Source organism: Pelmatolapia mariae, linkage group LG12, assembly GCF_036321145.2.
Source record: "Pelmatolapia mariae isolate MD_Pm_ZW linkage group LG12, Pm_UMD_F_2, whole genome shotgun sequence".
NCBI lineage: Eukaryota > Metazoa > Chordata > Actinopteri > Cichliformes > Cichlidae > Pelmatolapia > Pelmatolapia mariae.
The window spans coordinates 35210763-35231754 of NC_086237.1; the positions used below are offsets into that span (position 1 = coordinate 35210763).

Consider the following 20992-nt stretch of genomic DNA (forward strand, 5'->3'; position numbering starts at 1 on the left):
AGTAATTAGGCTGCCGGTTGCTGTTTACAAATGGCTGCAGTGTTTTGAAGGGTGAATGCTTAAACAGCACAGCTCACCTTGTGTTTGGTAGACTGGCTTACTAACTAGAGAAGGAAACTTTGGCTGCGTGACAAAATAGAAAACAAAATAGGTGGACCAAGCAGTTTAGGAAAATGCATAGCATTTTTGCATCTTTGCATAGCTGAGGCTTTCTGAGGTGTTATCCTCAAACTATTTAGAGGTTATCTTATTTAGCAATTAGAGCCACCCTACCGCCTCAATGTTTTAGGCCATAAAGTCCAAGAACACCAGTAAAGATAATGTGTTGCATTAGGTTTGGAGCACAGTTTGCCATTAATAACAATATCAGCTTGGTGACACATTGAATCACTCAAAGATACACATGAATCTCAAGTCTTATGGCATTAAGTATGTCTATCTTTTACATCCCCCTTTTATCTCTATATTTTTTGTCTCGGGCTATAGCACAGTGGCTTTGCATGATTCAGAATTCAAAATACTCTTTATTTATCGTATACAGGACCTTGTTGTACTATTCCCTAGTATTGTTTGATTATGACAAGAACCAAAGTAAATATTACTTCAATAAATATTGAAATTTCAATTTTAACAACCAAAACTTGGAAACCAAAACTTCAAAAATTAAAATTCAATGAATATCCTGTCCTGAGCCATAGTTTATTCCTATGAAGCAACATTTTTCCAAGTGCCTGCTGTTTGCAATTAGATAGTTTGACCAACAGTATGACATTTGAATGAAATCATGCAGATGTCATACAAAGGGGATAAGAAAGCGATTTTTTGCAAATACACTGACATTGTTATTTGAAACTGTATAAAGCTATATTTAGCAGTAAGTACACTAGCAGAAAACAAGGGAAACCATCATAGGACCTCAGTAAAGACACGATACACTGAATCTGGTACTGACTTTCTCTCAGTCTTTAAATACCCCTATAAATGGTAAAGTACATGATAGTCAGCACTTCCAGGTCTTCATTTGTCCTACACATACAAATAGTTCTAACAAAGCTTTTTATGTGTGTTTGAGCTTATTATCCTGCTGCTGTATGAATCATTCTCCACAAAGATGCAAAAATGGGGGGGAGCATGTCGCTCAAGAATGGAGTGCTTCTTCTTCGTCAGGGTGCATTCATTTTGGTGGTCCTATCCAACTGTGTTTGATGCGCCGTGAGCGTTTCAAATTCTGTATCTGGAATGAAGCATGTATTGAAATGCTGATACTGTGGTCAGTTTGGTCTGCATGCTTTATATACATCTGGTGCAGCTTCCACAGTGTTTTTGATTTCACTGCTCCCTAGAAACATGACAGTCACAGTTAGGAAATCATTAGGCATTAGGAAAGCGTGCTTAGATGTTTTATTGTGATGCAATATTCAGCTACTTAGTAAACAATGTTCTAATGGAAATGTAAGGCAACGCAATAGTTACAAAAGATGCACAGCTTGCTTTAGACTGACTTGAATAAGCCTCCATGGAGGCTCAAATCCATTATATTGACAAATGAAAACATGGTTCACTGGAAGCAAACACACCAGTAAAATAGCAGTCAGTTCATCATGTTTTTCCTATTTTAATAAAATCATTTTTGTTTCAGTTTTACTATTATGATTTGAATTTCATTTTTTATCTTTGCAGAATCATCCTAAATAGTATTTCCAACTGACTGTAATGTGGTCCTACTTGTCCAGCTGGTAAGACAATACTTCATCTGACAGAAAAACCACAACACTCGTGTACACCTCTGAGCCCTTTGTAGTTAAATCACTCCTAATATGTTTAAAATGGACTCCATTCACATTTTTGAAAACTTGTGCTTTAAATGTAAGCAGTGAATCTGTTATCACACCTAGTTTTTTAAATATTGTCTTCTCCCTGCTACAGTTAGATTGAATCTGTCTGATAAACTGATAAACTGAAACTGATAAACTGTCTGGAGAAAAATAACCACACATTTTTACTGACTTTCTGTAGTCACAGAAATCTACCTATGTGCATTATTTTAAAAAGTGTTTGCCTCGTTTCTGATTTCAGGATTTTGTGACACACAATAAATGAAACAATCATTTGAAAACTGTACTTTGCAATGTAAAAAAACAACAAAACTAAAAAAACTGAAAACAAAAAGAAGATAAAATGTCGAAAGGGGCACTTTTTAATGACATGTTAACCGTATCATCAACACACGTGTGGGAAATAGATGGACAAATTTCAGTTAATCATCATGAACATAAAAACTAAACAACAGAGAACCCTAACTTGAACCCTGAGGAACTCCAAAATTATCATTAACTATTTGTGAAGTTTTGTTATTATTTTCTTTCGATTTGTAAGAAAATATTTTATTCATTCATTTACATGAGATGGAAAGTTAATCTTTGAAAACTTGATGATTAAATGTATTTAAAGATTTCATTAAATCAAGGTCACAACCATGGCTCACTTGCCCAATTCCGCGTTAATATTTTTGAACCCAAACCAAAGACACCAAATTGCAACGAGTGAGAAGTAAGAAAAGATGATCTGTTCAAAGATCAATTGCAGTGTTAATTTTTATACTACAGGAAAGATAACTACTGATCTGAAATTACTGGTAGTCATGTGATCACCAAAATTAAACACAGGTTTTATTGCTGCAGCTTTCCAAACACTCCATTATTGATGGACTCAATTAACATTTTTATAATGGGAGAATTAGTGCCTCATTATGAGTTTTGATAAATATTATATTGAATATGTGCACAGCTTTTGTCCTTGAACAATTAAGAGAATTTCTGAATTAATTACTTCTCAAAAATGATTAATTATTTCTTATTTGGGAGATGAAAAGAAGAGTGCAATTTTATCACAGAGCTCCAGAGTCTACGTAGAGAGGGAATCAGAGCAGATTGATGGAGCAAGAAAAGATTAGCCATTAATAGTGCAGACTTTTGTTTTGTTTTTTTTGTTTTCAACCAATAATCGGCATTCATTTCTTGATAACAAATTCTCAAAACCACAAAAATAATCTCCAGTTTCGATTTTATAGCATTTATAGTAGCTTTTTTTAAATGTAATACATTATTTTTTGTGGTGTTAGCAAATTAATATAAAGAAATATGGGTTGTAGATATTGTTTATGTATAAACTGAAGATATATAATTTTTGTCAATTATTGTGGTTCCCCTGTGATGCTCAAGCTCTGTCCTACTATACAGATGTTTTGTAGTCCAGTTGTGGGGTTTTGCTGGGAAAAGTGATGGTGTCATAATATATCATGTGTAATTCAAGTTTTGTGGCTCTGAATGTGATGCTATTGTTGTCAAATAAAAAAAAGTTTTTCTGAGATGTTACAGGTGAATAGAAATGATTAATCTTAGCCCATTGCTACAGGGTTTCTAGGCAACTTGACAACATCAGAATATATGATATAGATAAGAACCTTCAGAGGCCTAAGATCCACCTGTTTGCCAAGTTTCTTTTACTTTACAAGTTTCTTTTCTTTTTTATTTTATTCCTTGAATTTTTAACTCTTGTTGTGGCTAAGGTTGAACTCTCTGTTGCACCATTAGATTTGCCGCATTTTTGCCTTCAAGTTAGCCTACTGATCACATCACACCTGTGAAAATGTTATGTGAAATGATCACACCTGGGAAGCTACTGACACACTTTGCTGTACTTTGTGATCATGCCATTTAATCAGTGCTGTATGATACATCGCATTAAACTCGCTTCAACAATAGCTTTCCGAGTCAGTTATCATGCTGAAGTTAGGCATTAGCTCAAAGCAGAAATCATAATTTTCTGTTCAACATTCACATTTCATGACGAGTATTAAAGGTACATCTTCTGGGATACATCTTCTGATTTTGTGAATCCTAATGTATCACTTAATGCCATTCATTAGTAATGTTTATTAAAGCAACTTCTTTAATAAACATGACAACATCAGAATATATGATATAGATAAGAACCTTCAAGGGATGAATGAATGAAGGGATGAATGAATTGGTTTTCTTGAGCCAGTCATGTTACTGATTCATGAATGTATCAGCATTTTGGACAAAAATATCCACTAAACATTACGTATTTAATTTCCCAGCACTCTCTTCTGAAAATGCTGAGTCATCGAGTCATGACTACATGAGTCACTATCTGACCATGTGAGCTGTCCCAATACGGCAGGCTGTGCCAGTGATATGTTGTTTTTCAGTCTGAAGAATTAATTGTTTCATAAGCATCACCTAGATTTACCTAACCCCCCTGATTTCTGGCTTAATTCTAATGAGTTGAATCACCAACAGTTCAGACAGGATTCTACTAATGTATGAATAGTTAGCGAGAAGCAGCGAAAAGGCACACGCCATGCTGTGCTATTATTTTCCAATCTACTTGACTTGCAGATTATGTGTTGGTAAGTCTGCAGGCTAAATGCATGTTCAGTCAACCAAGACACTGTGCTTTATGTTCATCAGTGCCTTCAAGATTACCATTTAAGTCACAGACATCTGTCAACTTTGCTAGTCAGCTTACAGTATAAAAGCTGTGCTCGTACCTTAATGCAAAAACTGACACAAAGGGTTTCAGCATGTAAAACCAATCTGTTTCCCCCTTTTGTGATATGCCAACAAATGCAAAATCACAACTATATTTCTTGTTATAGCTGATAAAATTATTAAATCTTGTATTAACCTTTGTGTTTACAGAATCTTGACACACACTCTCTTTTTAAACTTGTTATCAGTATTCACCATATTTTGTGACAATGAAAACCCCCAGTACATTGTGATTCAATTCAATAATGAATACACTCTTTATTAAACTCTGTGGTTGTTTCGGGAGATTTAAGCAGTTTGTTTTGTGAGACAGAACTCCATTTGATTGCACAGAGTCTCAAAACATTTTTCAAGCATAAAAGCCAAACACTTTTTCATGTTTCAGCTTTTAGGAGTTTGATTTTGTTCTTTTGCTTAAGAGATGTCAGCCGTAAAGCGAATATAGTTTATTTGTCTAAAAGTACAACAGGCTGAAGATTATGGGAAGATGTGATTTAGAAAAATTGTACTATATGCATCATTACTTGCAGGTTTCAACACACACACAAAAAAGAATGTAAACACAATATTGCATTGCATTAAGATTGCATCATACAGGTGTTTCTTTTTGCCAGTAGTTCTAATCTTTTTTATTTTTATTCAAGGGATTTAGAACATGAAGAAACAGCATACTACATAATTGAATCATCCAAATCTTTCTCATCCTTGCTAGGATGGTTTTCTGTGACAAACACAGATGCTATAGCAGGCTCCTTGATCTCCGTGATCCCAAGGATCTTTTCTTCAGGTGAGTTTTAATTGTCTTACCTTGCTGGAGCTGTGGTGGAGTGTGTCACTGTAGATGGTGCCAGTCTCCCAGTTCTTAATCTTTATAAAGCGGGGGCATTTGGAAGGGCTGCCATTCTGCAGTGACTTAATGGGTGAGGTCCTACCCTCAGCTGGAGGCTGTAAAAAACACAGAGACATTCACACATGACTCATTTCTTCAGACCCTTGTACTTTAACTGTCTAATATGTTCTGACCTCTGTAATACTTTTGGTGGAAACTGGATAGATTGTTTATAACTGGGAGTCATACCGAAGTAAGTTGAAAAGTGACGCAGACCTCCCACTGCCAGGAAATGGATTTGAGTGCATAAAGTTGGACATGAGAGTTTGACGTAAGAATACTATGTGAAATATCTGAAAGCATTTCAGCTGGCTGCCTCGGTGAACCTCAGCCCTTTGTTCTCAAGGAAAATTGATTTGTGATTGTGCTTATGCCTCTCTCACTCAGGCCTATGCACAGAAACCATCTGCATTCTTTCCTTTCTCCATTTCTCTCCAGAATAAAGGCAATCAGCATTTAACAGCAGGTTGATGGCAAGCTAACTCTAGGCTCACACGGTTTTCCAGTACTGTAGCTATTGACTGATGAATGGCTGCAATTTAACCCCAAAGCTCCTAGAGAAGGCGGCAAATGATTGCCAAAGATCAGAGTAATCAATTGCACACCTTGGAAGCTCTTTCATCATCTTCCACAGCATTGTTAGTCAAACAGTGGTGCAGCTTTTGAAATACTTGCTCGCATGCTTGCTGGAGCAATGAATACCGACAGTGTCACACTTGTGGGGTCTCACTGTCATTTGATGTCCTCTCAAACTGTAGGAAGGAGTGAGCAATTTGAATTGAATCTGATTTTACACGCACAAGTAGTGTGTTTAATGCTCGAACAACAATAACCCCCGCCGAGCACCTCAGATATGACGTGAGGTTGTGGATAAGATGAAAGATCATTGTACCATAAGGAGAATGCACATCAAACAGGCAAAGTATATCAGATGTGGAAAAATTAAGCCTTTCTGACTTAAAAAAGAAATAAAAGTTGTGTATCATTTGAATGTAAGGCTTGTTGCTCACTGGCTGGAAGATAGCTTTGGCATTTACATTTATTTCATTTTATTTTTATTTTTTATCACCATCTGCAAGTTTCAGAGAACCGCATTTCTGTGAACAATTGCTAAATGTCACTTTTTTGTTTTTTTAATTCATTTATATATCTGCGCTATTGCAGATTTTAAATGTTTAACTGACAAAAAAATGAATTTCTTTCATTATCTGAAAAATTAAACTTTGTGGTGGATCAGTTGTTGCCTCACAGCAGACAGGCCCTGGGTTCAAGCCTAGAGCCCCCACAATATGGGGTTTTTCTGCCATCAAGATCCTTTTAGAATAATGCTCCCTACATGTTTAACTTTCAGGTAAAATGAATTATTTTATGCGTTTGTTTATTTGATTGTAACAGCTCAAGATAGGTAAGGGGGAAAAGTGATTGCCTAAGATTAGCCCATTGTCACCCTTGTTATGACCCAATGTACTGTACAAAGATGGTCACTGTTTACAAATGCAAAGATAATACAACCTAAAACATAATCACACCATAGCCAGTGGTCTTAAGACACTTAAGGGATGGTGTTTCCTTTTGCTCTTCCCATAATCTGGTTGCAAGTTTTGCTATCTGTTAATTTAAACATAGTTTGGAGCGAGAATCTCAAACCACATCATGAAAGTGCATTTTTGCCCAGTTTGGTGTGGGAACATGTGAAACGGACCACTTTCATGAATAAATCATCACTCTAAGTCTGATAAGACATAAACATTTCTCATCGGAGGGAACAGAAGAAAGGTTTAATCTTGTTTTGTTTTAATCCAGTGAAGGTCTGCCTAAGTCTTTGTTAGACTTGAGGGTGATAAGCAGCAAAACAAAATAAAGAGGAATAAAACCAAAAAAATAAAGAAAACTGGATTTCCATCCAAAGTCTGCAGTTTATTGATAAAATCTGCTAGCAACAGCTGCTATTACAGTCTTCAACTGATAATATTGTTGGTACCACAAGTATTTTGAATGGCAAAACTGCATAAATAATATGTTCCAGTGCCTAATGTCAAAAAAGCATTTGCTGGTGCATGCTTTATCTGTTTAAATGACCCAGTCTTCCCCGTCAATAATATGTTATGCATATTATTGAAAAGATATTACACACAGACTTATCTCTTATTTTAAATCCCATTATTCATCATGAGACCTCAATATCTAGAATAAGGTGTGGTTATGTCAGAAGGGAGGATCCATGGTGCTAGAAATTAAGATAATTGAAGCTAATTAGATGAAAATGATTTCATAATGGGGCATAATCATTTTCTGGTAAATGTGGTTATGCAGTAAAGTTCCCCACCCACCCAAACAAAACCCTCTGATGGGAAATCAAGATGAAGCGCACAGGACAGATGCAGACATGAATAGAGAAATGAATGAAATTGAGAGTTTGAGAGAAGAGATATTTTCTATATTTTAGATTTTGAAGACAAATACATTTCTGATTTGACAACTGATGCCTTCCTCAGTGATGATTACGCCATAATGTGCAAAAAAAAAAAAAAAAGGAAGCACAGAGGCATATTTTCTGTTTTCAGTGGAGTATCAGAGTTGGTGACTCCATAAATCACTAGACGGTTGAATATGAGAGAACGTCCCACCACCTTGCCTTTTCAGTCAGCTTATTACACATTAAATTATGCAGAAGCTTAAGTGAGAGACACATGGAAAATCCTTCACCAAAGTGAGAAAACTAATTTGCAGGGCATCAATGTGTCACTTAAAATCTTTGTAGTCAAAAAGGGGAAAAAAATCATCCCCATTTTCTGAAACTATTTAACTTTTGTGTTTTTAATGAACTTAGTGTTGGACTTGAGTCTGTCACATTAAGTACTTAGCAGGGAGCCATCAAAGTTAGTATCAGTGTCTAGCAAAACGCCTGCAGGGGAGGTTCCTGCTGCATGAGTCAGTACACATATACTGGACACACATTGATTCCAGTTCCCAAACACACATTCTCACAGGCAGATAGGCTTCCTCAACTTTAGCAACTACACACGACTATGAAAGACATATGGCTTCTTACTCCATTATACATTTCCACTCTGTTATCAAGCACCATCCATATCTCCCCTCCCTCCCACTTTCTAACCCTCTCGTACATATATTCTCTCAAGCATCCACATTAACACTCTCTCCTGTGGAGGTCTGAGAGGATGGATCAATTTAAGAGGGGTCACATTTGATGGTGCGAGACAGATCAGCAGCTGCACGCATTCATTAGACCATCCTGTCTCATTGATGGGGCCTTGAAGTGGGATAACCATGTGCAGATTACTATCCCTATCGCTGACATTTAGACCTGTGGCCAGATCCTTCTGTGTAGAAGGCATAAGCTGGGTTTAATGCTGCACAATCTTGCTGATGGTTGGATCTAATGTCTAGGTGATAGGATCTTAAGCAAAGGCTTTGCACAATGTACGAAGAACATGGATGTGCATGCTCAGTTTGTGAATGCATGGGACCATAGAACACTGTGGATGATTGTTTTAAGGGCACAGAACCATAAAGGCAGTCACAGATTTACATGCATTACACAGCTGAACTAACCAAGCCTGCACAGGAAGACTCGCACACACGTACACACAGAGAACAAAAAATGGTTTATTTTCCAAATTCTTGATCTATCAAAGTATAGATGAAAAACTTATGCTTACACCTGCTTTCTTTCACTCTAAATCATTTCAAGGGCTGGGAATTTGTTTCACTTTACCTTGTCAGTGTCAGCATTGTTAAGCACCACCGGCATGTTTTCCAGCATTCTGTCATTATCTGGCACCAGCTGTGGGGATGTGCCATTTCCCACGCCAAGGTCCCTAGAAGTCAGATACAATTTTCTGTCAGGTGTATAAACTCGCATCTGGTGCAAACTAATCTTTCATTTTAATTTAAAACCTCATCCAAGACATGCATACACATACACAGTAAACAAGCATTCCGTTTTGCAAAGAACGAACAAAAAAAAAGAAGATCTGTAGACACTCTAAAATGCTGTTAAATAAGGAAACCCTGTACAATTTTTAAAAGCTCCGCACACCCACGAAGGAATTTCTCTGTTCAGAACATAGTGGGTGCACAAAGACAGGCATGGCTCACCACTTCAGTCAGACACATTTATGTGACTACACTTTTACACTGAAAACACAGATTTTATGTTCATTTCAAAAGTGTTTCTGCTACTTTTAAGTTGTTAATTTGATCTGAAAATACTTTGCAAGTTCATGCAAATAAGTGGTAGTGAAAAAACATCAGTTTAGCATCTCTTGCCTATGTGGTCTTTGTTTAGAAATTCAGGTGTTTATTACTAGTTCCATTCTACAGCCTAAACTGTTTGTGTGTGTAATAGTAAGAAAATACAGATTTAAGTGTTTTCCTGAATCGAAAATCAGACAGAGAGATACATAAACAAATGGTGAATCAAGGTGACTGACCGCGGATCTGTTTTTCTTTCAGTAAATAGCCCTACAGTATGAACGGCTGTTATTCATCCGAGATAAAAGAAAAAAACATATGAACAGTGAGAGCTCTCTCTGAGCTGTAACTATCTAATCCTAAGAGATTGAATGAGAAAGGGGGGAAGGGATATCCCTGAGCTGCCGCTCTTGCAAACCATATGAGACCAAAGTCGTCTTTGTGTGATTTCAAGTTTGCGTTCCTCCAATCGAAAGCGCCCACGCACATTGTGCCTCCTACTTTCTTTCACACTCCCCCTCCCCACCCCCATAAGCATGCGTGCATGCTAATTGTAAATTCTCACAGGCATCCTTTCTCCCTTTCACACCCCCTGTCACACTGTATCTCTTTATTGCCGCAATTTGCGAGATCATATTCATCCCCACAAATCGGAGGTGGAGTTCAAACATGCAGAAACAATGAGAGAAGTTGCATGTGTCATTAGCTCTGACTCAACCTCATGCTTAATTGTGAAACTGTAATTGCTTCTCCTCTGAAAACTAGCAACACGGGCTATAATGTGAGTTTATTTTCTGTGCAAATAGGTATAATTTGCAAAGAAAAAATGACCAGAGATTAAAAAAATATTATTATTAAAAAATATATTAGTATTATTCATCACTCTAACCTTTCTCTCCTCAGCATCTCTTTAGAAATAATTTTCCGACAGCAAAATAGAATTAAGTTAACTGACTCTTACCAGTGCTGAACAAATCTCAGCATGCACAATCAAATGTATTTAAATCCCTATTTGTGGGAGCACAGGTGGCAGCATTAGGTACGGTTGTTTAACCATACACTTTGCTGTTCTTGCATTGAGGTTTTTCCTTTTGTTGTGTTTTGTTTTTTCAGAGCACGTGTTTCTCAAGAAGGCAATGAATCACTCAAAGGGTATTTATGAAAGAGAGGATGATGCGCATGGATTGGTCAAGAATGAGATATTGATTCAAGGAGACTGCAGCCTCAATTTGATTTCAATTGGTCGTGGGAGTACAATGGTAGATAACTGAGACGCCGATAACAGTACACTGTGCAGAGCATGTAGACTGAATCGAGGATGTTATATTATCCCTGACTTAGAAGCCTTGCGAAAAATTCATCTAGAGGGAAAACTTAAACAAACTACAAGAAATCCAAGTCTTCCTCAATACATCATAAAATAAAAGTGAAATGTGTAAAATAAACAGAATTGCTACCAGTTTTGCACTTTTTCAAAACTACTGTTATGCATAAATACCGCAGGACCTGAACTCTATATCCAAGAGGGGCTGTTCATAAGAAGCGCAGCTCTCTTACAAACTGATAGACAATGACATTTTTTTTTCTGTAAAGCTTTATGTTACAGAAAACTAATTAATTATCCATAATTAATGTAGGAAGTTGCATCCGCTACTGATAAAGCACTTGCCTACTGGGAAATGCTCACATGCTGTGTATTTTAATCCTGGTTAAACAGCCTCAATGCATACAGAGTGCAACAAGCAAAAAGAAAAAAAAAAGTAAAAAGAAAAGTAGCTTTACATCTTTAAAGATATAAAAAGACTTAAGTTAAAAAAAGCAAAAGTTTGACAAATTGCCAAACTGTTTAAAAGATGTATTTGTAATCCTACATAAAGCAGCTGGTTCAGCAGTCGAAGAATACCAACTGAATTGGTCCTGAGAAATGTTGTGAGCAATTTTATTTTAAGTGAGGCTTGCTAGAGACCAGCAGGCAGACGATAATTACTTGGCACTGTAAGCTGAGTCATATTAGTTGAATGAGAGACTGTCTATTACAGCTAATTAACACAGATGCGTCAGGTAGTTCAGAATCTGCGGGGTGGCAGAGTGAACAGGGATACTTTCAATCACAAGACCAGGTGCAAGTTCTTGTGTCAGCCAATAGCCACCATCTTTAAGAGTCCTTGAACTGCATCCTGAGTCTAATTCTATCTGGGCTCTGACGGCAACCCTCACTGTGAAGAGGATGGTGGACAAAGACACTTTAACTAAGGGATCAATAAGGTTGTATCACATCACAAATTACCAGGCCACTTGAATCTCGGCATCTCTTCTCCCAGCATTCCTCTGGCCTTCTCCATTGATCTCCTTTTTGCTGTTTTTGATGAGGCGCAGCACTGGTTCAATCTCCTTGAGCAGTTCATTGTTTTCCTCCAGCCCGTTGCACAGGAGAGTTCCACGGCCCCCATCCCTCATCAGCAGGGGGTCCTGGCCTTGCATGCCTCCCCTCTGTAGGAGGGACTGGGTGATGGATGGAGAGGAGAGGTTCTCAATGGCTCTTAGCTGGTTATCCTTGTTGACCTGCTGCTGTTGCCCAGGGCTCAATGCGTTGAGAGGGGACCACTGCTCGTAGGACTTTGATGATGGTAACACAGGGCGTGTGACCCTCACTGTACGCTGGCGCCCATCTCCAGACAGCGTGGTCTCCAGGTGTGTGGTGAAGCCCTCAGGCCCACGGAGAATCAGCACGGCATGGCTCTCAGGGATCACATTCTTCAGTGTCTCCAGGGCCCGTTCATATGACAGATCCACCAGGGGCTTGTTGTTGACTGCCAGCACAATGTCGCCCACTTGCACCAGGCCACACTCCTCAGCTGCTCCACCACGGATGAGGTCTGACACAATGACAGGTGGCTTGGAAACTCTTTGCTTCACCAGGAAGCCCAGACCGCCAACCTTCCTCTTAAAAAGGCGCACTGAGATGATGTTGGGCTGGAGCTGGCACACTGTAGGCTCCGACTCCTGCATGGTGCCTGTGTATTATTGTGTGTAATTGTATGTGCTTGTCTGTGTGTGTATAAGTGTGTCCTCAGGAAGATTTCTGGAAAGCAACAGAAGGAGAAAGAGGAGGAGGGAAATAAAAGTTCTATTAGTTTTGAATGAAATTACACTGACAGCATGATTTGTTTACAGTGTGTTAATTTAACATCAGTCAGAGAGGGGTATATGAGTCATTAAAGCAGAGTGCTTTCACAAGGTAATGTTACACAGATCATTAAGTCCTGTTGAGCTACAGATGCAAAATATTGTCATAAACATGAAAACCATATTATCCAACTTATCACACGGCCATGTTCTGTAATGTTTAAAAAGCAAATATTGAGTATATAAAAACTGAAAGATTAATTGCACTTTGGAATGTCAATATTTGATTTCTCTAGTGGAAAAATGTCCTGCTGCATTTGAACAAGAACCTGGTACAATTTGGACTTATTTCTTTTTCTTAATACATCATGCTCTGGAATTTAGTTGATGCACCAGAGACAGTGATCTAATAATATTTTCTCTGATCTCTATGATTTCCTGGGGGTACTTGATATAATGAATCATTTACATATAATTTGCATGCTTGAGCACAGGATTGTCGTACTTATATATGGTAGAATTGCTGCTTTTACCATTAGAAACACAGGTAAGGTAATAGCTAAGGTTTTACTTTTGTTTGAGGTAATTAACACACACACACACACACACACACACACACACACACACACACACACACACACACACACACACACACACATACACACACACCAGACCTGTTTTCGCGTCTGGAGTGCATTGTCTTTCACCACATGCTTAATTGCCTCTGCACTTCCAATGAACTTTACAGACGATTAAAAAAAAAACCGTGGCAGTCTTCACGACGCTACAATAATGCGTTTACCTCTTTAATGCAACGCCACTACACTTGTTCTTTGAAATCGTTACATCTGGTCGCGTGGGTGATCGCGCCTGCAAATGTACAGTAGGCACTCAAGTAAAGCTGCTCAGTGCGCCCGCTACGCAGACAGTAAAGAAGGGCAGGGATGCTGCTGCATAGCAGAAATAATTCAGCACCAAGGTCAGCGCCCCATCTGAAAGCTGACGGTCTTTTGGTTATTCCAAAAAAAAAAAAAAAAGTAAAAAAAACCTTAAAGAAAATCTAGAGAGGGTTTTTTGAACTCTTGCCTACTTTTCAGAAATGCGCTTGACTGAAAATCAACTTCTCCAAAGCTCTCATGACAATATGCACGTTTCCTAATATTTACTAAAGGCATGTAAACCTTTTAGTTGAATCAGTTCATCAAACAACCACTGCCGTGTAAGTGAAATCACACATTCTGGGGGGCGGGGTCATGGCTTCAGTTCATAGCTTTGGGAAAAACTGCCACTAATCCATAAATATTAGCTTAGCTCTCCTGAGGTGCCGGAGTAACTTTTATAGGCTGGGCGGCCCTTTAATCCTCCTTTGTAGCTGCACCCCACTAAGATAGGAAATTGCCAATAACAGACGTGGAAAGTGATGGAAATGTGCTCTGAATATGAGGATTAAAATCTTTTTTGAGATTGCCGCTCTGTCTGGTTTGGGTAGAATGATTATCTGTTAGGCAACATAGTGGTCATAGTCGTCTAAATGTCAACTAGGTTACAATGCTATTATCTAGAGTGGGCAAACAACTGTTTACTAAGCTGTATGCAATGTGGCATATAGCTTGCCCGTATTCGTTGACAAATGTGTACGTACATATATCTGACTCAAATCACGATCTACTGTAATAATCCAGAGTTATTAAGTACTTGTTAGGTATTCCTTAATTCTTAATGTTCTTGGTAACTCCTGGTTGAGTTTGTTTCTGCAAAGTTTACATGTATGTTTTCATTTTTAATAACTCATTTCTAATAATTTACAGTTTGAAGGGATAAACTGCCCACTTATAACTGATTTTTACACCAAACTTTTCAATATGGCGTGAACCAATGGGAGAAAAGAGGGATCGGAGGTCGTCTCCTCTCAAGGAGCCAGTGACAGTATTAAAAACTTTACTAATGTTGTTTATGTTGTGCTCACATGTTGCTCATAAAAGTTGCCACGAAGAAAATAAATGAACTGGGTACCAGGCAGTATTATTTTAACAGGTCGACCCCTTATACCTCAGTGCCATGTTGTTAAAGGGAACATCCAGGCTGCACATAATAAATAATGTTAGGGTGATAATATGGACCGAACAGCATTGTTTTAGCGGATTAAGAGATTATCCGGCAAAGCGTCAACCAAACACACAGGTGAGATTTATTTCGGGAACTGTCCCCACTCTGCTTGCAGAAGCAACAAAACGAACAAATGAGAAGTTTATTAAAAATACCTATACTAAGGTAAAAGATTAATAAATAAATAAAATTAACAAATAAAAACAAAAAACCGAGAACGAAATTACACATTTTTCCAATACCCCCTAGCTGTGAAAGCAAGAATGTCTGATTTCTGTTGTCAAGTCCAAAAGCGAAACTGCGTGTTGCTAAGAAAAACACTTGCCAATGCTCGGGAAACACAGATTAACTGAGAAATAAGACCAAATGACATCGATTAAATATAGAGCAACATCTAGCTTAAAAATGCCCTTTATTACTTTTTGAAAAATCTAAGGGCGAATAAATTCAAAACTGTAGAATAATTTTATTTTGCACTGCTCCTTTCACTGAATGCATTCGACAGAAAATCGTAAGATGTTCACATAGACCGCGGATATAGTGTTTATTTTTCTCAGCAACAAGTTCTGGTGACACTTTTGCTACCAGAAATAAAAATAAAATTAAAAAAACAGCAGCAAAGGGCTGCCACATCTACTGCTGTGCATGACAAATAATTTTGAAATAAAACTGGTTTGCACATTAGTTTAAGAGCGCTCCATTTAGTCTTAAGCTCTTCGTCACCGTCCACCAGCGGAATGCACAGCCCCATTTTCCACGGAGACAGAAGAAAAAATAAAGGGAGGACAGTGAAGTAAAACAAGAACTCACCCCTGAGTTAAGGTCGCCGGCACAACGACCTGCTGCGGTGAACTTGGGATAAAACTCCTGCGCTCCTGCTTCTCGGCTTCAGCAGCGGCTACACAGCTCTTTCATCCAAAGACGTCTCCAAGTCGCTGAAACGCGCTCTGCCTCTCTAGAGACGAGGCACGCTTGTGCCTTTCTGCTCACCGGGGCTCTTTATAAATACAGAGCAACGGGAGACACTGTGACGAGCTCGGAGAGAACCGTGCGCGGGCATTTAAATGAACTGTAGGTGGGTTTAGTTATCTCGGATATCGTCATCACTCAGCATGCAAGTGGTCATGTGCCAAAAAGTGATTCCCAGGGTTTCGTGCTTTTTTTCTTTCCTTTTTTTCAGTATCTAATATCCTCTTTTTTTGATAAATACACAGTGGTTAACAGGGATTTATATATAAAATAAAGAAATGATCTGTTTTACAAATATACTTATAACTCTGCATTATTGTACATGTGTGTCCTACTTGAAATGCCTTTATAGAGCTGTCCTGTTACATTTGTTGCAATTTCTGCTGCCATCTTGATCAGGTCTCTCTTGAAAAAGAGATATTTAATCTCAATGAGACACATAAATATAAAAATCAGTTTGCCATAAAATGATTGCAGCTTCTACCTTGTGATGGAAATTTTCTTACTGGCTTTAAATGGCTTTATATTATTCATAAGAGATATGTTTGAAAGATAGATAGATCAACAAACCATTGTCAACAGTTTAAATACCAGCAATCCACTCCTCAAAGAGCTGAGAAGAACAGTGGGCACTAAAAGAGAACAACAAGCTAAAACATGCAAATATCTATTCACTCGAATGCCGATTGATGCATTGGGGACAAAAGGGGTTCAGTATCTTGCCCAAGGATACTTTGACATGTGGACTGTGGGAGTTAGAGATCAATCTACCAAAGTTCCAGTTGGTAGACCACTCACTTTACCACCTGAGCCACAGTCACCCTAAAATGAAAATGACATTAAAAGCTCATGGCATATATTTGGCATTGCCTCAAGTATCATGACTCATCATGATCCTGCAGAAACTCCTCACAGTCCATGTTTTCAGTGACCACTGAAACACAAAAACTAAACATGGTTATCACTGAGATCTTGAATTTAACAGGTTTTAGCATCTGAAAAAAAACATGCAAATAAATGTATCATACATTGTCTTTATGTGAAAAATCTGACTGGTTATAATTTACAAAAATTGTTTTATACCAAAATGAGCAATGATGGGGACTGAAACAGAAAAAACTTTTTTGAGGCACTAATCTAAGCAGAGATTCCCAGATGCCACTCTTCCCAGCCACCTCTTCCAGCACTTTCAGGTAGACGCATTATGAAGCCAGCTGAGAGACATAAACTCTCCACCTCTCCTGAGGTCTCCTACCAAAAGAACTTGCCTGCACATTATCATGTTATCTTGTACTGTATTTCTGCACTTAAATCCATGTTTAAAGCACCAAACTGGAAATATTATATATATAACATTATCTACTTCCAGTTTATTTCATTTCTTTGAATTATCATTCATAATTGTATGCAAAAATTCAGTTAGTTATATTGCGATCTACCAAACTCCTAAATTCCCTGCCGAATTCCAAAATAAATTCTCCAATTGGAGAATTCAACTCATTTAGGTCGGTGACTTTAACTTACACATTGACAATACTTCTAATTGTGTTGCCACGGTTTTCCTTAAAATCGCAAAATCAGTTAATTTAATACAACATGGTAATGTTCCCACTATCAAACTGTCTAATTATTTATATTTTTTGTGGATTCAAAGAAATGGGAACGAATTAGATGTTTTTGTGACAACCTGCAAGTAACAAACTGTCTAAAGATGCAATTTAAAATTTGCTATGTTGTTTGTTTTGTGAAGACACAACACTGGTTCATCCCTTGGATGGCTTAATAAACAAACAAACAAACTTAAGTGGCTCAACAAATGCAGAAATCAAAAGAAAATTCCTATGAAAATGGCCAAGAACCAATGCTTGAAAGAAAAATAGAGCTGAGGAATTAATCAAATACTAATCAAAAGTGACATTCACAACTTGTAAATGACATAAACCTGCTCATCTTAGTTATTTCTTGATTGTTTTTATCTCGTTAAATTCTGTCAATATTGTTCCCAATTTACAGTACAAGCCTTGTCAATCAACTATAAGGACAAGAGCCAAATGATGATAACAGTAATAATAATAATTGTTCATTAATTGTATCAAAGTAAAATGTTAAGTTAATCATGATTTTGATTTGAGGTCATATTGTCCAACCCTAAGTGAAAATGAGTGAAAAAGCAGTCAATGTCCACAGAAAAAATGACTTTCAGAAAGCCTGAAGAAGAATTGCTCAAGACTGCTCAAGTCTAGCTCTCTGGAAGCAGAATCTAAAAGAAGTGAGGGATGAGACTGTTGCACAGCACTGTATAATGGGATTCATTATATTTAAAGGAAAGAGGTACTCTTGTGAAATTCCCTTTACAATCTGCCTGCTCAAAGAGCTCATTCAATGACTGAAGACGTTTGTATTGTGTCATCCACCTAACACGACTTTCACCTACAAGGGAGAGTATAATATAAAATGAGTGAAAAGATAATTAAAATCTAATGACAGTTAACTGACATTACCTGGGTAATTATCGTCTCTCATCATGTGTTGGCAGGCATTCCCATCTTCTAGAGTACTCAAAAATGCAAGAATAACAGTGGGTGTTAAAATGAATAAAGGTTTGTCACTGATATCCTTTGGCCTTTGAATGAATTATGATTGCATCACATAAGGAAACACTGTTTGCATGCAATGTCATAAATCATGTAACTAACAGGAATCAGTTACAAGTACCAAGCTGCTGCTTCAGCAGACCACATCTAAGTAGGCTGCGTTCCATAGCCTCAGTGTTGGTCTTCCAGTTCAATCTGTTGTCAATGTGGATACCCAGGAGCCTCCATCACATGCTGTCCCATGATAGACGCAGGTTGTGTAGCTGCCATCTTTCTTCAAAAGTTAATCTCTTTGGTCTTATTCACATTCAGAAAGCAGATAATTTCTCCCAGACCACTTCACAAAACCATCCACTTGTGTCTTCCTCCTTCTGTTCATCATTACTACATGCAACCAGGGTGCCAACAGTAGCAGAGTACAGCAGCAGCAAACCTAGCCACCAGTTCAGGCCCAGGCTCTACCAGCAGACACTAGGCCAGGACCAGGCTCCACCATCAGCCGCCAGGCTCAGCCACAAGGCTACGACAAGGCTCCAACATCAGCCACCAGACCCAACCAACAGACCCAGCCACCAGGCCAGGACCAGGCTCCAATAACCCAGGACCAGGCTTCTTCATTAGCTTCCAGGCGGAACAGCACACTGAAAAGTCAGTACATACAATACTGCACATACCATGTTGACCCATACCATGAGGTGAAGTGTAAACTTAAGGGTGCACATATGCTGGTGTGTTTTTCTGCCTTCTCCTTGTATGTGTGGGGGTTTCTTTTGTTTGGTTTTGTTTTATTTTCACTCTTCAGCACTGTCTTTGATTTGACTATGGAAAACCTGGGCTTTATTGTTTTTGCCTCTGATTGACCCCTCTGGGGACTCACCATCCTAACATGAGCCCTTCTCCATGTTTTACTTTTTAGCTGGTTAACTTACTAAAACAAAAGGCAGATATTCAAGGTGTAGCTGCCTTTTCAAGTTGCTGGCAGTATACACAGTGCCAGGCAGGTTACCAAACCTACTTTTCTGGCACTGGGTTGTAAATAGTGGCCCTCTGGCTTGCTGGCTAACGTGATTTAACCTGTGAACAAATGGAGAAAACTATGATTACCAACAACAAGGACTGCAACAGGACTGGTTAAATCATTCCTCTTAGTAGAATTTCTGTGTTCAATAATTCATTCTTTTAGAGGGTGGGATGTTTCTCCTATATATATTTTATTGCATGGGCACTGTATCATGTAGATGAGTTTTTAGTTTTGCAGGTGATAGAGCCTTTTATGTCAATGATGTTGCCACTAATAGGGTCTTTAAATGATTGAAAATTTTTAGTGTATTGGCAAGTGATGCAAAAACCCACATTTGAAATTACCTGGTAGATTATGAGTTATCAAGTTTTTTTCTGGAGTTTTAGGGTCCCAGAAAGCTCTAACAAACCTATCTCTAATGTTTTTACTTCTCTTATAAGTTATCATTGGTGGTTCTTTAAAAATCCCTTGTAAATTTGGATCTCTTTGAAGTATATGCCAATGTTTTCAAATTATTTCTTTAATGTTCCTGGGTTTTAGTGTAAAAACTGTACAAAAAATAGGATTTGATTTAAGTTTTGGAGGTTTTTTAGTTTCTAAATATAAAATCCTGCTTTTTGAATCCACCTTCTTTTCTGCAGATCTTAGCCAAGCATCTTTACAAGGGATTTTTAAAGAACCACCAATGGATATCTACTGAACATGTTGATATTATTTTAACCACCTGTCATACATTTCACTTCAAAACGTATACAAAATGAGAGAAAAGAAGACTTAAACTTATGAAAAATAACTGACATTACCTTCTTTTGTCATCATCAGTCATCATGTACTAACAGACATTCCCCACCATGCAGAGTCCTCCAAAGTCTTCCAAATGCCAAGAAGAACAGTGGGCACTGAAAGAGAAAGACAAGGTAAACAGTCCAAATATGCACACACTCAAATGCCGAAGAATGTCAGACATTCCTCATCTTCCCCATCACTGACAGGCTGTGATAGGCTATTGAGGTAGAGTAGCTTTTGTAATAGAAAGACAATGAAAAAGACAAGGTAAAAAGTCCACAAATCAATACACTCAAATGCCGATTGATGCATTGGGAACAAAAGGGGTTCAGTATCTTGCCCAAGGATACTTTGGCATCTGAGCTGGGGGAATTAGAGATCAATCTACCAATCTTCAGTTAATAGACCACTCCCTTTACCACCTAAGCCACGGTTACACTAAAATGAAATTACTCTAAAACTTGGCTTTACCTCAAGTATCATGACTCATCATGATCTCGCAGATAGTCCTCACAGTTAATACTTCTCCAGGAAATACAGTGGTTACTGTAACACAAAAACAAAACATGGTTATCACTGAGATCTTGAACTTAACAGGTTTTTGCATGTGAAACACAATATATTCTACATGCAAATAAATGTGTCATACATTGTCTTTATGAGAAACAGCTGACTGGTTATAATTTACAAAATGAGCAATGATGGG

General features: G+C 38.0%; 1 protein-coding gene across 1 annotated transcript in view; it reads right to left on the reverse strand.

Moving 5' to 3' along the window:
* nos1 (nitric oxide synthase 1 (neuronal)) overlaps positions 1 to 15905 on the reverse strand; it is a 41592-nt gene extending 25687 nt beyond the window's left edge. The window contains exons 1-4 of the mRNA XM_063489609.1: positions 15727 to 15905; positions 11972 to 12766; positions 9206 to 9308; positions 5385 to 5522 (exon numbers count right to left, since the gene is read on the reverse strand). Coding sequence (XP_063345679.1) covers positions 5385 to 5522; positions 9206 to 9308; positions 11972 to 12693 — 963 coding nt within the window. The 5' untranslated portion in view covers positions 12694 to 12766; positions 15727 to 15905. The remainder of the gene's footprint in view (positions 1 to 5384; positions 5523 to 9205; positions 9309 to 11971; positions 12767 to 15726) is intronic.
* Positions 15906 to 20992: the final 5087 nt, after the last annotated feature.